At 53.0% G+C, this 14,294-nt stretch overlaps 2 protein-coding genes across 4 annotated transcripts; both read left to right on the top strand.

Moving 5' to 3' along the window:
- The first annotated feature begins 1,595 nt into the window (after nucleotides 1–1,595).
- On the top strand, nucleotides 1,596–8,031 carry LOC147223237 (leukotriene B4 receptor 1-like). Of its 2 annotated transcripts, none has more exons than XM_086166330.1 (5): nucleotides 1,596–2,103; nucleotides 4,356–4,901; nucleotides 5,686–5,886; nucleotides 5,981–6,021; nucleotides 7,067–8,030. In XM_086166330.1, exons 2-5 carry the CDS (start codon nucleotides 4,365–4,367, stop codon nucleotides 7,374–7,376), a joined length of 1,089 nt encoding a protein of 362 aa, XP_086022456.1. In that variant the 5' UTR covers nucleotides 1,596–2,103; nucleotides 4,356–4,364; the 3' UTR covers nucleotides 7,377–8,030. The 2 variants fall into 2 exon arrangements, with proteins under 2 accessions (XP_086022456.1, XP_086022457.1); XM_086166331.1 differs by lacking the exon at nucleotides 1,596–2,103 and adding an exon at nucleotides 2,130–2,238 and having other exon boundaries at nucleotides 7,067–8,031.
- A 115-nt stretch (nucleotides 8,032–8,146) lies between these two features.
- On the top strand, nucleotides 8,147–12,714 carry ltb4r (leukotriene B4 receptor). Of its 2 annotated transcripts, none has more exons than XM_086166327.1 (4): nucleotides 8,147–9,373; nucleotides 9,677–10,194; nucleotides 10,267–10,531; nucleotides 10,827–12,714. In XM_086166327.1, exons 1-4 carry the CDS (start codon nucleotides 8,999–9,001, stop codon nucleotides 11,211–11,213), a joined length of 1,545 nt encoding a protein of 514 aa, XP_086022453.1. In that variant the 5' UTR covers nucleotides 8,147–8,998; the 3' UTR covers nucleotides 11,214–12,714. The 2 variants fall into 2 exon arrangements, with proteins under 2 accessions (XP_086022453.1, XP_086022454.1); XM_086166328.1 differs by having other exon boundaries at nucleotides 8,997–9,110.
- The last annotated feature ends 1,580 nt before the right edge of the window (nucleotides 12,715–14,294 follow it).

The following is a 14,294-nucleotide window of genomic DNA, read 5'->3' as shown; positions in this document are numbered from 1 at the left end:
TACGAGGCTATTTGACCAAACTGTACACGACCGAGACCAGCTCTCCGTGAAGACGTTCCCGGAGATGGAAAAGCGCCGGAGGGAAATCCGGAGCTCGAGCCGCAGAGCGACGCGGCTACTATGGACCTTTTCTTCTGGGCTTTGGACGCGAGCCGGAGGTCATCGGATCCGACGTGGAAACATCTGCCGATTCCTCTCACGAGACCGGAAAAAACCCGGCAGAGCAGCAGATGAGCAGCGGTTGGACGACAAACGTAGGCAAGCAAAGGCACGACGCGCTGACTCACTGAGGTAAAAGTCCTCAAGAGAGAAATTCTAAGAAATTCGATTGAATAAATGATTATTTTGCGAGGCAGCCTGTATTTGTCATCCTTCCTCAGAACGTTTACTTGCATCATCTTTGTGAAAATCACGCAATTTAGTGCTTTTTACAAATACGTGATTTTTGTGAAGAGTTGAGTTCGGCCCCGAACCCCCAAATAGTTTCCGGGAACAATAATCGGGGAAACCGTGGGGTCGGTGGAGGGGAAACAGCGCCCCCTAGTGGACGGAAGTGGGAACAAACCGTCCGGGAACGGTCATGAGATGTTCATGAAGACCTTCCACTGGTCCCGCTGACAACGGGCCAACGTAGGACACCTTCACCTTCTCCTCTTCTTCAGCTGTTACCAAAGATGCTGACCTCTGACGGAGAGGCTGAACCTTCACAAACAGGACCTGATCGGCGAGAAGCTCACGAGGGATCGACCGACGGAGGAGCAACCAAACGGAAAGAAAATAACCGGTCGTGGTCGTGAACTGGAGGTGAGACAGGAACCTCCATGGACCATGAGGTTTGCAGATGATACTGTGATCTGTAGTGAGAGCAGGGAGCAGGTGGAGGAACATCTAGAGAGGTGGAGGTATGATCTGGAAAGGAGAGGAGCCCAAGAGGAACGGCGAGGCTACAGGGAGTGGAGATGGAGAAGGTGGAGGGTCAACTGGAAAGAAAAGAGGTGAAGGAACAAGAAGGTCTAAATGGGTGGAGAAAAGTCTCAAGAGTATCGGCTGGAACGGAAGGAGAGGTTTGGAGATCCTGGAACTGAGGAGAAGACGGGAAGCAGAGCTGAAGATGTGGAGGTTCTCTTTGAGGAACGATGAGGACAGATCAGGAAAGAGTCCAGCAAAGGGACAACACGTGGGAGATGTTCTGGAGAGGAAGTCAGACGGAGATGGTTGGGTTCTGGACAGAGGAGGGATGGAGAACGTATGGGTAGAATGCTGGGGTTGGAGGAGGTCCAGAGGAACATGAAGTTAGTGGGTGTGAGAGAAGAAGATGGAGAGAAGGTTAGATGGAGAAGGTGGATTGGCCCCTGGAGGGGGGAGAAGATGTGATGTAACGTCATGGTGGACCCACGTGTCCGCGAGGTGAGTCTGAAGGTCAAGAGATCATCAGCGAAGCAGAAACCGAAGAGCCTCAGACCAGGTGGTCTTTTCCAGCCTCCAAGGCGCTTAGAAAGGGAGCGACGCCTCCTGAGAAGATTAATGACCCTCCGTGAACCAGAGGCTCTCGAACCTCCCTGACGGTGACGTCTCCTGGATCTCCACCTCACTGCAAACGCAGAGTCCAGAAGGTCACGCGGTGTGATTTCTTACAGATTTCTCTCAAGATAGGAGGCTTTTTCAACTTTCGTTCCACCGAGAAATTCCCGACGTTCTCCGGAAGAGAAGGATTCATCTGGAGGTGGAATTCCTCCGTGGGCGCCGGCGAGCCAGCGGAGGCCGAGGGGAAGGGCCGGCGGCGGCGGCGACGACACGCCTCGCCGCTCACCTCGCGCTGCGTGTTCCAGCAAGCAGAGGGAGTGAACGCGTGCGCCGGGTTGTAGGAGGTTGTAGGAGGTTGCAGAAGGTTGGTCGTGGCCAGAAGGTGAATTTAAAGAGGATCAGGACGCAGAAGCTCCCGACGGAGTCGCTCCTTCACTCGTAACCGCAGCAACCGACCGGCGGCGTCGGTTCGGAAGAGGAGATCGACGCTCGCCGTTCGCCGGACGCCCTCCGGCGCTGCTTCTTCTTCTGCGCCCTCCAGCTTCTCAAGGTTCTCGACGTCCTCCTGTCGGCGTGAAGGTGAATTTGGGGTTTTTCTTCTCGGGGTTCGGTTGATGCCGAGGCTGCAGGTCGGGAGGAAACACGGAAAACACACGCGAGTAGAGCGGCAGGACTTGGCCTGTGGAAGCTGCATGCCCGCCACAGGTAGAGCAGGTGTGTGTTCCAGCATGAGTCATTGTGCGCACACACACACACACACACACACACACGCTCGCTTTGCGTGAGTCACCCGGTTTCACAAGTGTGTGTGTGTTCAGGCTCCAGTTTCACACACTGTTGATGTTGTGAGGTGGCGGTTCTTGTGCACGACCCGCAACATATCCGACTGCTTTGATTGCGGTGTGTGTATGTGTGTGTGTGTGTGTGTGTGTGTGTGTGTGTGTGTTTGCGGTCGGGACAGATTTGTGTAAACAGAAGCAGCGTGCCTCTAACTCCAGCCCGGGAGGAGGGGCTAGCTGCTAACGGCTGCTAACGGCTGCTAACGGCTGCTAACGGCTGCATGCAACAGATAGGGAGGGACTGCTGTCGTCATGGAAACCAGAAGAAGGTGGAGACCAGCGTTGGCGTTCATTCATCAGTTCATTTTTGCCGAATGGTGCCGGAGGGCCGAAACTTATTTCTTTGCGATATTTATTCTTCCCCGCTGTAAAAGGCAGTAATTACGTATCCCGATTGGCTGCTACGATAGAATAATAACCAATAAAACTAAATCAATAACTCCATCAGTGTTTTCAGAGGGTCAAACTCAAGGCCTGCGGGCCGAAGGCGGCCGCCACGTCACTTTGAGTGTCCCACGTCTGAAAGGGTCTGATTGTTATAAGATAAAGACCATAAACTACATTCGGATCACGTGACGGCGTCTCGCCATCAGATGGCGGTGAATCCACATCGATGCCGAAATAATTTCTAAATGTTCAGGAAGAGAAAAGTTGCAAAGATGGGAAAGCAAATACATGTTTGTGCTTCAAGGAGAAAAACAACGGTATGTCTTTTGCAGGGTAAAATCTACACGCAAACACGAAGCTAAGTATGCTAAAGTTAGCCTTCCGGGAAAATAACAAATTGTCCAAGAATTAAAAGCCGAACTAGAAGGTTTTCACCAAAAACACTGCGGCGGTGAAAGCTAGCTTTGTAGCGCAGCAACTAGTAAACATTGTTTTCACACCAATGCATTTGTAACATAAAGTCATAAAGTCAGAGTTATTTAACATTAGTTATATTTACTTAGCACAATGCTAAAGATAGAAAATGTGTTTTTGACGGCAAAATATCCGAGGAGCTTCATCAGACAAGGATTTGCGCGGTCGGCTCGGGATCCTTCCAAACGTTATCCTTCATACACAACTTTAGATTGGATCAGATTCAACTTTATTGTCATTACACATGAAAGAAAATGCTAGTTAGCTTCTCATCTGAAGTGCAAACGTACAGATTGTGCAGTATTTGCAGAATAAATGTAATGTTTTTAACAGCTGGTGTAAGTCAAGTGGGTAAGTTGTGTGCAGATCACATACAAATAGATAGTGATTAGTATGACTAACAGATGAATTATTAGTAACTCTACAGAATGAGTAATATAGAGATGTTACATGGAGAAAATACAGAATATACACGCATAAATAGAGTAACCAGATGCTAATGCTATAAGGAGCTAACTGGGGCGCTAACTGGTTAGCATCAACCGTTTCAGATCAGGGACGCCGATGTCGCCCGAGGGACGGAAAAGGTCCATCACACACACACACACACACACACACACGGAGGTGGGTTGCAGCGTTTGCTCGCAGGTAAACCCGAGGGTGTATTCATGCGCTAATAGCCCAGATATGTCGAGCAAGTGATGACTCGTCACGGTGTGAAATGTTCTCCAGGAACATCCACGTCTCCTTCTCCACGCTGGACCTTCACCCTTGTCTTCAGGAGACCTAAATCCAGATTCGGGTCTCGTTCCAGATCAACTCCCGCGGGTCGTTTTTAGCGTTTCTGCAGGTAAACAAATAGATTTCGGGGAGCGGTTAGCGCGGGGCCTCCCTGGCGGAGCGACTCCCCGGGGCAGCAGGGCGAAGCTCGCCGTCCGCCGCTCGTGTCTGGTCTCGTCACGTAGGAATTAATGAACGCCGTCAAAACCTGTTACACTTGCAACAGCGCAAACACACGCGTAAACCCAGGCTTCCCGCCAAATCAAACAAAGAGCGCCGCCTCCCTCCGGCATCCGAGAGGACCGGCTTTCTCCGCTCGATGTCGATCTCCTGACGTCTCGCGTCCGGCAGGAAGTCCGGATGGCGCTGGGCGGCGGCCTCCTCGCCAACAAGTCCATGAACGACACCATGGGCGGCCAGGCCTCCACCGCCGTGGGCACCCTCATCCTCAGCTTGGTGTTCCTGCTGGGCTTCCCCGGGAACCTCTTCGTCATCTGGAGCATCCTGACGCGAGCTCGGAAGCAGTCGGTCACCACCCTGCTCATCCTCAACCTCGCCGTCGCCGACGGCCTCCTGATGGCCCTGACGCCCGTCTTCATCGTCTACCTGGTGATGAAGTACTGGGTGTTCGGGAGGGTGATGTGCAAGATCCTCTTCTACCTGTGCCTGGTCAACATGTACGCCTCCATCCAGCTCATCATGCTCATGAGTCTCTACAGGCTGGTGGCCGTCCTGTGGCCTCAGCGCGTCGGCGCCGTCGCCCGCCACCGCCTGACGCTGCGGCTGCTGGCCGGGGTTTGGGCGGTGGTGATGGTCGCCGCGCTTCCCACGCTGATCTACAGGGACGTGGCGGGAAACTCCAGGATCTGCAACTCCCAACACAACTCCGCCAGCGACGTGAGTCTTCTGATTTGGTTCTTCGGATGAATGATAGTAAGACGAGGAAAAGTCCATCCATCTTCTCGGTCCTCCTCCCGCCGGCTGGGTCGTTCTTCATCCTGCAAACTAAAACTGTTAAAGTCGACTTCTTCGCCGTCCGAATTGAACGACCTCAGATTTTCACTCGTTTCATGGGTCTGATGTGACGAGGCTACATGTTTTGGCGGCGTGAAGCTCGTGAGCCCCCAAAAATCCATAAATTATTATTAACATAGTCCGGAAGCGACGGTACAATAATCAGTGATTTGCACCATAAAGGTATTTTTCATTTAACTTGAGCCGTTCTATTTATTCAAAATGGCTGGATTTTCACATTCGGAGCTGCGCGGTGAGGCTGCCGACCGCTGAGCCTCTACGGCGGCTAACTGCTAGCAAGCTCTGCACCGACACCGGATTGCTGTCTCTCTGTATGTCGCTATCAAAATGTTTGAACACGTTTGCTGGATGAACTACATTTCCAACTTGTCGACGGCTGCATGTGCGTTACTAGTTTCTTGTGCTCGGCGAACAGAAAATGGCCGCCAAGAGCCAGTAAGTGAGGCACGCAGTCGTCCTGCCTCAGGGTAGGAGGCGCTCCTGATTCCGGGGATTCTTCTTGCAGCTCCTCGACTTATTCTGTGAATAAGCTCCTCTGTAGGGTTCATATGTTTGCGAACTGCGATGAGGTCAGCGCCTCACTCGTCACCGAGCTCCCGCATGTCACTGGTCAGCGTCTGACCGTTCGGGTTCCTTCCCGCCGCAGACGGTCATCCAGTATCTGCTGGAGGTGGTGTTCGGCTTCATCATCCCCTACACCATCATCCTGGTCAGCTACATCTGCATCCTGCGAAAGATCCGCCAGACCAAGTTCCGCCGCCGTATCCGCAGCGAGAAGCTCATCCTGGCCATCGTGGTGACCTTCTGCATCTTCTGGCTGCCCTACCACGTCATCAACGTGGTGCAGGTGCGTCTCCGACCCTGACGGCATCGGCGGCGCTCGGAGGACGAGGCGGGCCGGCGATCTTCATCTGTGGTTGTTGTTTCTGTTGTATCTCCAGGTGATTTGGGCGCTGTGTCCGGAGGGAACGGCCAAGAGAAAGTGAGTGCTCCCGTTGGGACGCCGGTTCTTTGTCGGAGGATCTTGACACGCGATTAAACCCCCGGGTGAAATGGAGATGATCTCCATCCGAGTCCAGACACGAGAACGCAACAACCTGAAGGACAACGCCTACATGTTCTTGCTCTCCTCTTGGGGCTTCATGACGCTCTGGCTGAGCACCTGTGCTGCCCTCTTCTGGCCACCACAACAACCACAGTGAATAGTTCCCTCTTCTCTGCACAGGAACAGGACTTGCATGGCTTTCCCTTCTTGCTCATTCAGATTCTGCCTCCGAGTGTTTGCTTTTGCTGATCGGAAGACACTCTCTGAACTCATGTCGAAATCTTCTTGTCGCCTGTGGCAACTGGAGGCAACTGGGGAGGGAGAAATGTCTTCAAGTGAGGAAGCTCAAGTCCAGTTGCCACAAGAAGAAGATTTTAACAGAAATTGACCATGAGCTGCACGATTGAGTGAATACTTCCTTCCTCTTTGTGCAGGAACAGGAGTTGTATGACTTTCCCTTTTTGATAGTTGAGATTCTGCCCCCAGAGGAGGCCGAGGGTTGTTTTTGGTGAAGGGAAGCCGCTCTACTAACTCTTCTTGTCGTGGCAACCGGGGAGGAGTGAGACGTCCTCAAGGGAAGAAGTTCAAGTCCGGTTGCCACGACAAGAAGATTTTGACAAGAATTCACCGTGACCTGGTCGCCTGAGCGCCTCCGCAGAGTAGATAGTTCTTCTTGCTAAGTCAGATTCTGCCTCCAGAAGAGGCCGAACCCCACCTCTTCTGGAACCCCACCGAACCTCTAACTGCTCCCCTGGTGCTGGTGGACGGCAGCCTACTGCTCAGGGTTCATCCATGATGGCTTCATCGCAGAGAACCATTTTCCCCACGGGGATTAATAAAGGATAGTTATTATTGATCTTCGCGTCATGGACTTGAACTTCTTCACTTGTCTCACCCCTCGTCCCAGAGGCTTCCTCAAGTGAAGAAGTACAAGTACAGTTGGCAACACTGTCCTAACTCTTCCTCCACGTCTGCCCGGCAGGCTGCAGGATGTATGGGTGCAGAGCCGGACCGTCACGTCCTCCCTGGCCTTCATGAGCAGCTGCGCCAACCCGGTGCTCTACTTCTTCGCCGGGAAGTCGTACATCCGGCGGGAGGGCCTGGCGTTCATGGCCCGCCTGTTCGAAGGCACGGGCCTGGACTCCACCACCAGGAAGAGCCGGCAGAACAGCCAGAACAGCCGCGACAAGGACAAGGGCGCCGACGCCGTCATGATGAAGGAGACACCTCAAGAGTCCGGCTCCAGTCCGGAGTCGTCCGTCAAACCGCTGAAGAGCGAGCAGCAAACCTGAATCCCTTCTCGCCCTCCTTCCTCGCGTTCCTCCGGTCTTCTCCTTCCCGCTCCTCTTCGGTCCACTCCAACCACGGAAATGGGAGGCCGTCTCGGGCTTTGACCCGGAGGCGTCACTCACGCCCAGACCTTCTGAGGCGTGACTCCATGTCCGCTCCGGATGAGATCCAGAATCCACTCCGGATTAAACCCGTCCCTCGAGTTCCTTCTTTTCACCAAAATGCCATTTCCGTTCATTAACATGCAGAGACGGGGTGCTACCGTTCCCTGTGCCAAGAAGCCTCGAAGCCCAATCCAGGCTGTAGGTAAGCCATCTCCAACAAACAAGCTACCAGCAGGCTGAGACCTTCCAACCAGACATCATCCCACGACCTACAACACCTAAAGAAGGCTTGACAGTGACCTCCAGCGTCCTGGAGACAACGTCCCCCAGGCTACATAGCTGATCCACAAGCAAACAATCTTTCCATGCTAGCATGCTTCCTCCTTCTGCTGCCAGAGACATCTTACTGACCACCAAATATGATAATGTTGCTGTTTTTTTTTTTATTACCGAATGTGTTTCCAATGTTTTATTTGTCCAAGATGTCCTGCCGACAGATAAGAAAGGTTGAAATAAAGTTAAAATCTGAAAAATAAATAAAAGAAACATGCCGGCGGCTACCTCAGTCCGCCGCTCCTTTTCCTGAAGGGTTGCCTTCTGGGCCGCGGCCGCCGGGGAGCAGCGGCGAGCTGAACCGCGACGGTTGAGTAAGAGCTGCCGGGAAGTTTCGCCGCCGCCTCGGACGCCTCGAGCGCTGAAAGTGACAAAACCACAACGTGACGCAACAGACGGCGGTGATGTCACTGCACAGGTCCCGTGGAGGGATTTATGCAAGGAAGGAAAGGGTCGGGGAGGCCATGAGCCACGACAGGATGAACTCCAGCACACTTTGTTCCACAAAGAAGAAGAATAAGATCGCAGTGCTGTTCAGACTTGCGAGGAAACACGCTCTTCCTTTCACCGCTCTGCTTCCACGGCCGCAGAGGACAGGATGCTGAAATCACCCCTGAAGTACAAGTCAGGTCCCAAAAAGACAGCATCTCCTGAAGATAGTGGAGTTTGGACGTCTGCTGAGACCCGGGCAACTCCTCAGGGTTTTACTCCAAAGGTTCAGTTCTGATGACAAGGAAAATATTCTGAAAGTGTAAACATTTGAATAGAAATCAAAATGCAGCTTGGCTTAGAGCTCGGCTTCTCTGTCAGAGCTTCTAGAAGCTTCCGGGACCTCAGGAAAGAGAAGAAGTAATCTAGAAGCACCAAAAAGCAAAGACCAGTTGGAAACCAACGGCGGTGATGATTGTGACACCTGACATTTTGAAGTAACCATCTCATTTCCATTTCCTTCTCCTATTGAATGTCCACATCCGACGGGTACCCGGAGGCGGCGCACCCTCCAGAAGCCCTCCAAGCAGGGGCAGAACATCACCTTGGGAGCTGGAAGTTCTCCTCAACATCTGGAAACCCCCTCGTCCGTCTGGGTGCCGTGCTCTGGCATCAGACCCTGACGCAACCGTCACCTTCCGGGCAAACAAAGCTCCACGCACTAGAAGACCTCTTGTGGTCACCGGGCTTCCGGTCACATGACCCACCCCTCTCTACAGGGTGGAGGAGGTGGACCTGAAGATATCTCACTCAGCTTCAGGATCACAAAGCAGCAGCAGCAGCAGCAGCAGCAGAATCAAGCTGTGAACGGTAAGAGATTCTTCTCTTTTCATTTTGAAGGCTTGAGGACGTGTGAGGGTTCATCTGGTATGACCTTCTCACAAACCAAGCACGTGGATCACAATCAGGGTTCTTCTGCATCTCCTCCGAGCTCCTCTCCTCCATCCAACCCTCTCCACGTCCTCCAAGGCTGTGAACCCCTGAGTTCTCTGACCTTCTACAGGACTGATCGGCAAGGATACGGGACCTGCTCACTGAGACCTTCACCGCAAGGAAGCCCTTTCACAAGAAAAGTTGCGCATCGAGTCCCAACCGTCCACACACACACAAACACACACACACACACACACACACACACACACACACACACACACACACACACACACACACACACACACACACACACACACACACACACACACACACACACACACACACAGCTCTATGTGATCTAACAATTCCATGCTTGCTTCAGTCGCAACCTCAGATGATACCTTCAGGAAAGGACGGACCTCTTTGGACAGGGTGAGGACTGGTTGTCCATCCAGTCCTCAGGCTCACCTCGGGTTTTCTTCTTCTTCTTCTTCTTCTCGCAGAAGGTCCGAGCTGTTGTCCAACCGTACCCGATGGAGTCCAACGTCACCGCCGCCGTCGCATCTCCGTCCTCCGCGGCGTCCGCCAGGGCCGTCAGCGCCACGATCGGCATCGTCATCCTGACCCTGGCGTTGGTGCTGGGCTTCCCCGGGAACCTGTTCGTGGTGTGGTCGGTGTTCTGCCGGGTGAAGAAGCGCTCGGTGACGTGCCTGCTGGTGCTGAACCTGGCGCTGGCGGACGCCTTCGTGCTCCTCAGCGCCCCCTTCTTCCTGCGGTTCCTCGCCGGAGGCAAGGGCTGGGAGTTCGGCTCGGCGGCGTGCAAGCTGGTCCACTACCTGTCCAGCGTGAACATGTACGTGTCCATCTACCTGATCTGCCTGATGAGCATGGACCGCTGGCTCGCCGTCACCAGGCCCTTCATGTCCCAGCGGATGCGAACCAAGCGCTCCCTGCTGGTCCTGCTGCTGGGGGTCTGGGCGCTGGCGTTCCTCCTGTCCCTGCCGATGCCCTTCTACCGCAGGTGAGCTTCGGGCCACCTCCGGGTGTTTCTCGCCGCCTTGATGATGACAAACCCTCCCCGCCCCTCTTTTAGCAATCAGCTGAAACCCGACAACAACACCTACTGCCTGGTGACGCACTGGAACAGCGCGGGACACGCCGTGTTCCAGTACACCTTCGAGACCATCATGGGAGGCCTGGTTCCCTTCACCCTCATCAACACCTGCTACTCCTCCATCATCTGCCGCTTGAGAAACGCCAAGTTCCAGCAGCGAGCAAAGGGGAGTCGGCTGATAGTGATGATCATCTGCGCTTTCGCCGTCTTTTGGCTGCCGTACCACATAGTCAACGTCATACAGGTGAGGGGCTCGGGGCGTCTAAAGGTGAACCGTGGGTCGGTGAGCATGTGTCCGTCCAATCAGAAGGTTGGACGCTCCATTCCAAGCTTGCTTTCCGAGTCGCCCCCGATGGGCGCCATCTAGTGGATCCAGCTGATCCAGTATGAAGCATACAACTCCCTGTGGATCCCCAAAAGTGTTTGAGTAGCATGTAGCATGCAAACTCCACGCCTGTAGGCGGCGATGAGCTGCATCATGATCTCCACGAGTCTGTCAGCATCAGTTTCCAAGTTGTCCATGTTTCCGTGTCCTCCAGGTGATCGGGCTTCTGCAGAACAATTCCGCCGTGATCAAGGCGGCGTTGACCGCTCGCCCCAACGTCACCGCCTTCGCCTACTTCAGCAGCGCCGTCAACCCCATCCTCTACGTGTTCGCCGGCAGCTCGCACATCCGCCAGGCCGGGCTCAGCTTCATGGGCAAGCTGTTCGAGGCCACCAACTCCGAGAGCCGGACCACGTCCACCTTCGCCCGAGGCTCCCAGAGGGCCTCCTCGCCCGAGGAGACGGCGGTGCTGCACACGCTGTCCGTCAAACTGGGGAACGCCTTCAAGAGCAAGGGCAAAGAGGGGGACGATGGTCCGGAGAGGAGGCACCCCACTACGGCAGAGCTGAAGACCCTGGCCTCATTGGACCAGGACGAGTAGAAGAGCAGCGGCCAAACCCCTTTTCACCTGCTGCAGTTCCACGTTAGTGATTAAGCTACAGACCAAACTTTCAACCTTCTCCTTTTCTTTCTTTTTCTTTTTTTGGGACGAGCGAATGCGGACATGTATGCCTGGTTCTTTGACTTCATCTCTTTGGGGATTTGTGGACCGGCAGCAGAGGAAGCTTTGCTGAGGGCAACGTTCTCATGTGCTAACAAGAGGCAACTCTTCTAGAAGGAACTTGTCCTTCTAGAACTTCTGAAAAGCCGGACGGGGAGGTGGGGCTAACGTGCTAAAAGCTAACCAGAACATAGATTGGGTCACAGTGCTGTCACCATGGTAACATGAGGACACTACATCCAAAGCAACAGACCAACTTGAGCAGCGGTGGGTAGTCAACGGTGGACTGCGGCTTCTACTAGCAGCCTTTGAGTCCACACTCAGCTACAAGTGGTTCCTCCCTTCTGAGGGATCATCTGAGAACATCTCCGTTCCTCTCTGGTCTGACAGAAATCGGGTGGAACGATCAGATCGTCCAGTATCAGTGAAAAACCAAGAGGTGTCCTGGTCCTCGACGTTCTGGATCCACTTGCTGGTTGGTTCCCACGCTGCCGGCCAGCCTCCGGCTGCTGCCTGAAGTCTACTGTCTTAAATGTGATGCTTCTCCTGGTATCTCTTGGATAAATATTTTGATAAGCTTGGATTAAAATAGTTTTGTTTGTGTTTAATTCTCAAAAACATTAAAAAAAAAACTTGACCTCTTGTTGAGCAGCATCTTCTCGTGTCTGACGCTCTCCAATCACAGTTGCTAGCTGGAAATCTAGTTGCTTTGGGGGGCGCGAGGAGAACCTCAGAAGAACCCTGTCGTTCTAAAATCATCATGTGATCTTCTGTTCTTCCTCACGTCGTCCGAGATGATTCACTCGTCAGAATCCCTCACCAGAAAAAGAGCCCCCTTTGCGCCAGGCTGACGTCATCAAGGGAAGAAAACTCAAGGCCAGCTCTTGCAAAAAGAGGATGTTGACAAGAATCAAGCGTGACCTGGATGACTAAGAACCGCCGTGGACGTGTTTGCGGCGGGTGGGTTCACATCGCACTTGTCAGGTGGCGTCTTCGCAGGAAGCTGAGGGCAGTTTGCCTCCAAAAGCTGGTTCAGAAGATTCGGCGGTGGCGTCACCGGAGACTCGATGGACCTCAAACAGGATGCTTTGACGCAGCCTGCTTTCGCAAGGCCTCGCGTTGCGAGGAGTTGCGTAAAATTGGAGAAAGTTCTCTCCCGCTTCCTGAAGATGGTCCGTCAGCAGGAGCCGTGAAGACTCTTGGTCCTTCCGACGCTCACGGTATCCCTGAAGGGGAGGCAGGAGGTGCTTCTCAGGGCCTTCAAACAAGTACAGCCTGGTGCTGAGAGTCCTAAGGTCTGATGTCCACGGGCAGAAGGACCTCTTGTGTCCACCTTTGCTTTGCTCTCAAGGAAGGAGGATGTTTTTTTCCTTCCACCCCCTCCTGCCCTTTGTCTCATGCCGTCTTCTGTCCGAACTATCGGAGCCTCTCTTCGCGTTACGTCCGAACCTCAAAAATGGTATCGATCAACTGGTCGCAGTCAACTGATTTTTCCCGATGAGGGTACAGGGTCAAGAAGGGCAAGGAGGTCCAGAAGATTCACCAGGGACTCCTGGCAGGAGAAGAAGGTGGTGTGCCTGTCCATCCTCTCCCTGGAGGATGTTGAAAACATCTCCTTTCCAGACAATGAGCCGCTACCAGTTGCACACTGTGGCTTAAACAACAATTTTGGGATTTTTTCCGGGCAAACGAGTTTCACGCCGCCAAAACATTTAGCCGATGAAATGACTGTGGAATTCTGACGGTTTTAGATAGAAAGTGGATGGAAAGACAGAAGAACTTTTCCTGGCCTTATTATGTCTTTTCTTGTATTTAGTTATTTTTAGCTGATGTGGCTCATATTCAGGTGTGTTCACTAGTCCAGAAAAACGGTACATTGGAATTCTGATGGAAAACTGAGGTATGCTGTTGTTTGGAGCCGACAGCTTCCCCATCCAGCACAAAGCTGGGTAGATGTCAGCAGCTCTTTGGCCCTGGAGAAGCTGGTTGACGGTCGATGGAACGTCCGGGGCCACCAACACTGTCCTAGCCAGGACGAGCTCCTTACAAGAATGAGTGTCAAGTTGGAGAGGTCGCCCGCTCAGCTCGGCAGGAGGATCGCCTTCGAATTGGGGCGACCGAGTCAACGCCATCGGGAGAACCAGAAGGGGGCGTCCTTCAAGTCTGAGAGGCCACCAAGCAACGGTGGAGAAGATGGCTGAGCTTCGTCCGGCAGATCTTGAAGGACTTCTCGGAGATCACAGAATTTTTTTGGCCAGTTCCGTTTGCTGTCCAAGGGGACGTCCAGGTACTTTTAGTCCCCCAAAACGTCCACATTGGAAACATTGGGGACAGGAAGAAATTCGGACCTTCTCAAATCCACCATCAGTTCCCAGCAGAAAGTTCTGGTCCCACCAAGGAACTAAGGAGGTGTTCCGACCCACTGACACCCAACCACAGCAGGTGAACACCATCCAGGCCGTGAGAAGACCTCCACCTGCGTGGACCACAGCTCTGCACCCGCTGGAGACGGGCAGATGGTCCTGAAAGCACTGGAGAAGCCAAAGAACGTGACCTTCAAAGGAATCCTCAGGAATCAAATTCAGGAGAAACGTGCAGTTCGACCATAAATATTGACAAACCAAATATTACATCAATAAAAATATAAATGTTAATAAAAATGAGAACTTTCCGATCCCAGCCTGGAGTTTCAAGGTGTGGTTCCACGGAGGTCCACGAGTCGGTCAACCGAAGTGTGTGTAGATTCGTTCAAACTTCAAGTGAAAAAGGAAAATAATCCACTTTACTGGGAAACAAGAGTGGGAGGGAAATAATTCTGGAGGAACGTTTTACCTTCAACCAGGTCTTTCCTGATGAAACGCTTCACCACAATGAGCTAAACTAGCCATACAGTATTTGAATAAAATACAAATAATGCACATTTACCTCCGGAATGACGACAAGTTGAAATCATAGTAAAAA

Source organism: Fistularia commersonii, chromosome 19, assembly GCF_037954325.1.
Source record: "Fistularia commersonii isolate RoL2024-O1a breed Wild chromosome 19, RoL_Fcom_v1.0, whole genome shotgun sequence".
Lineage (NCBI taxonomy): Eukaryota > Metazoa > Chordata > Actinopteri > Syngnathiformes > Fistulariidae > Fistularia > Fistularia commersonii.
Note: the sequence above shows the minus strand (reverse complement) of the source record. Positions and strands in the feature narration are given on the sequence as shown.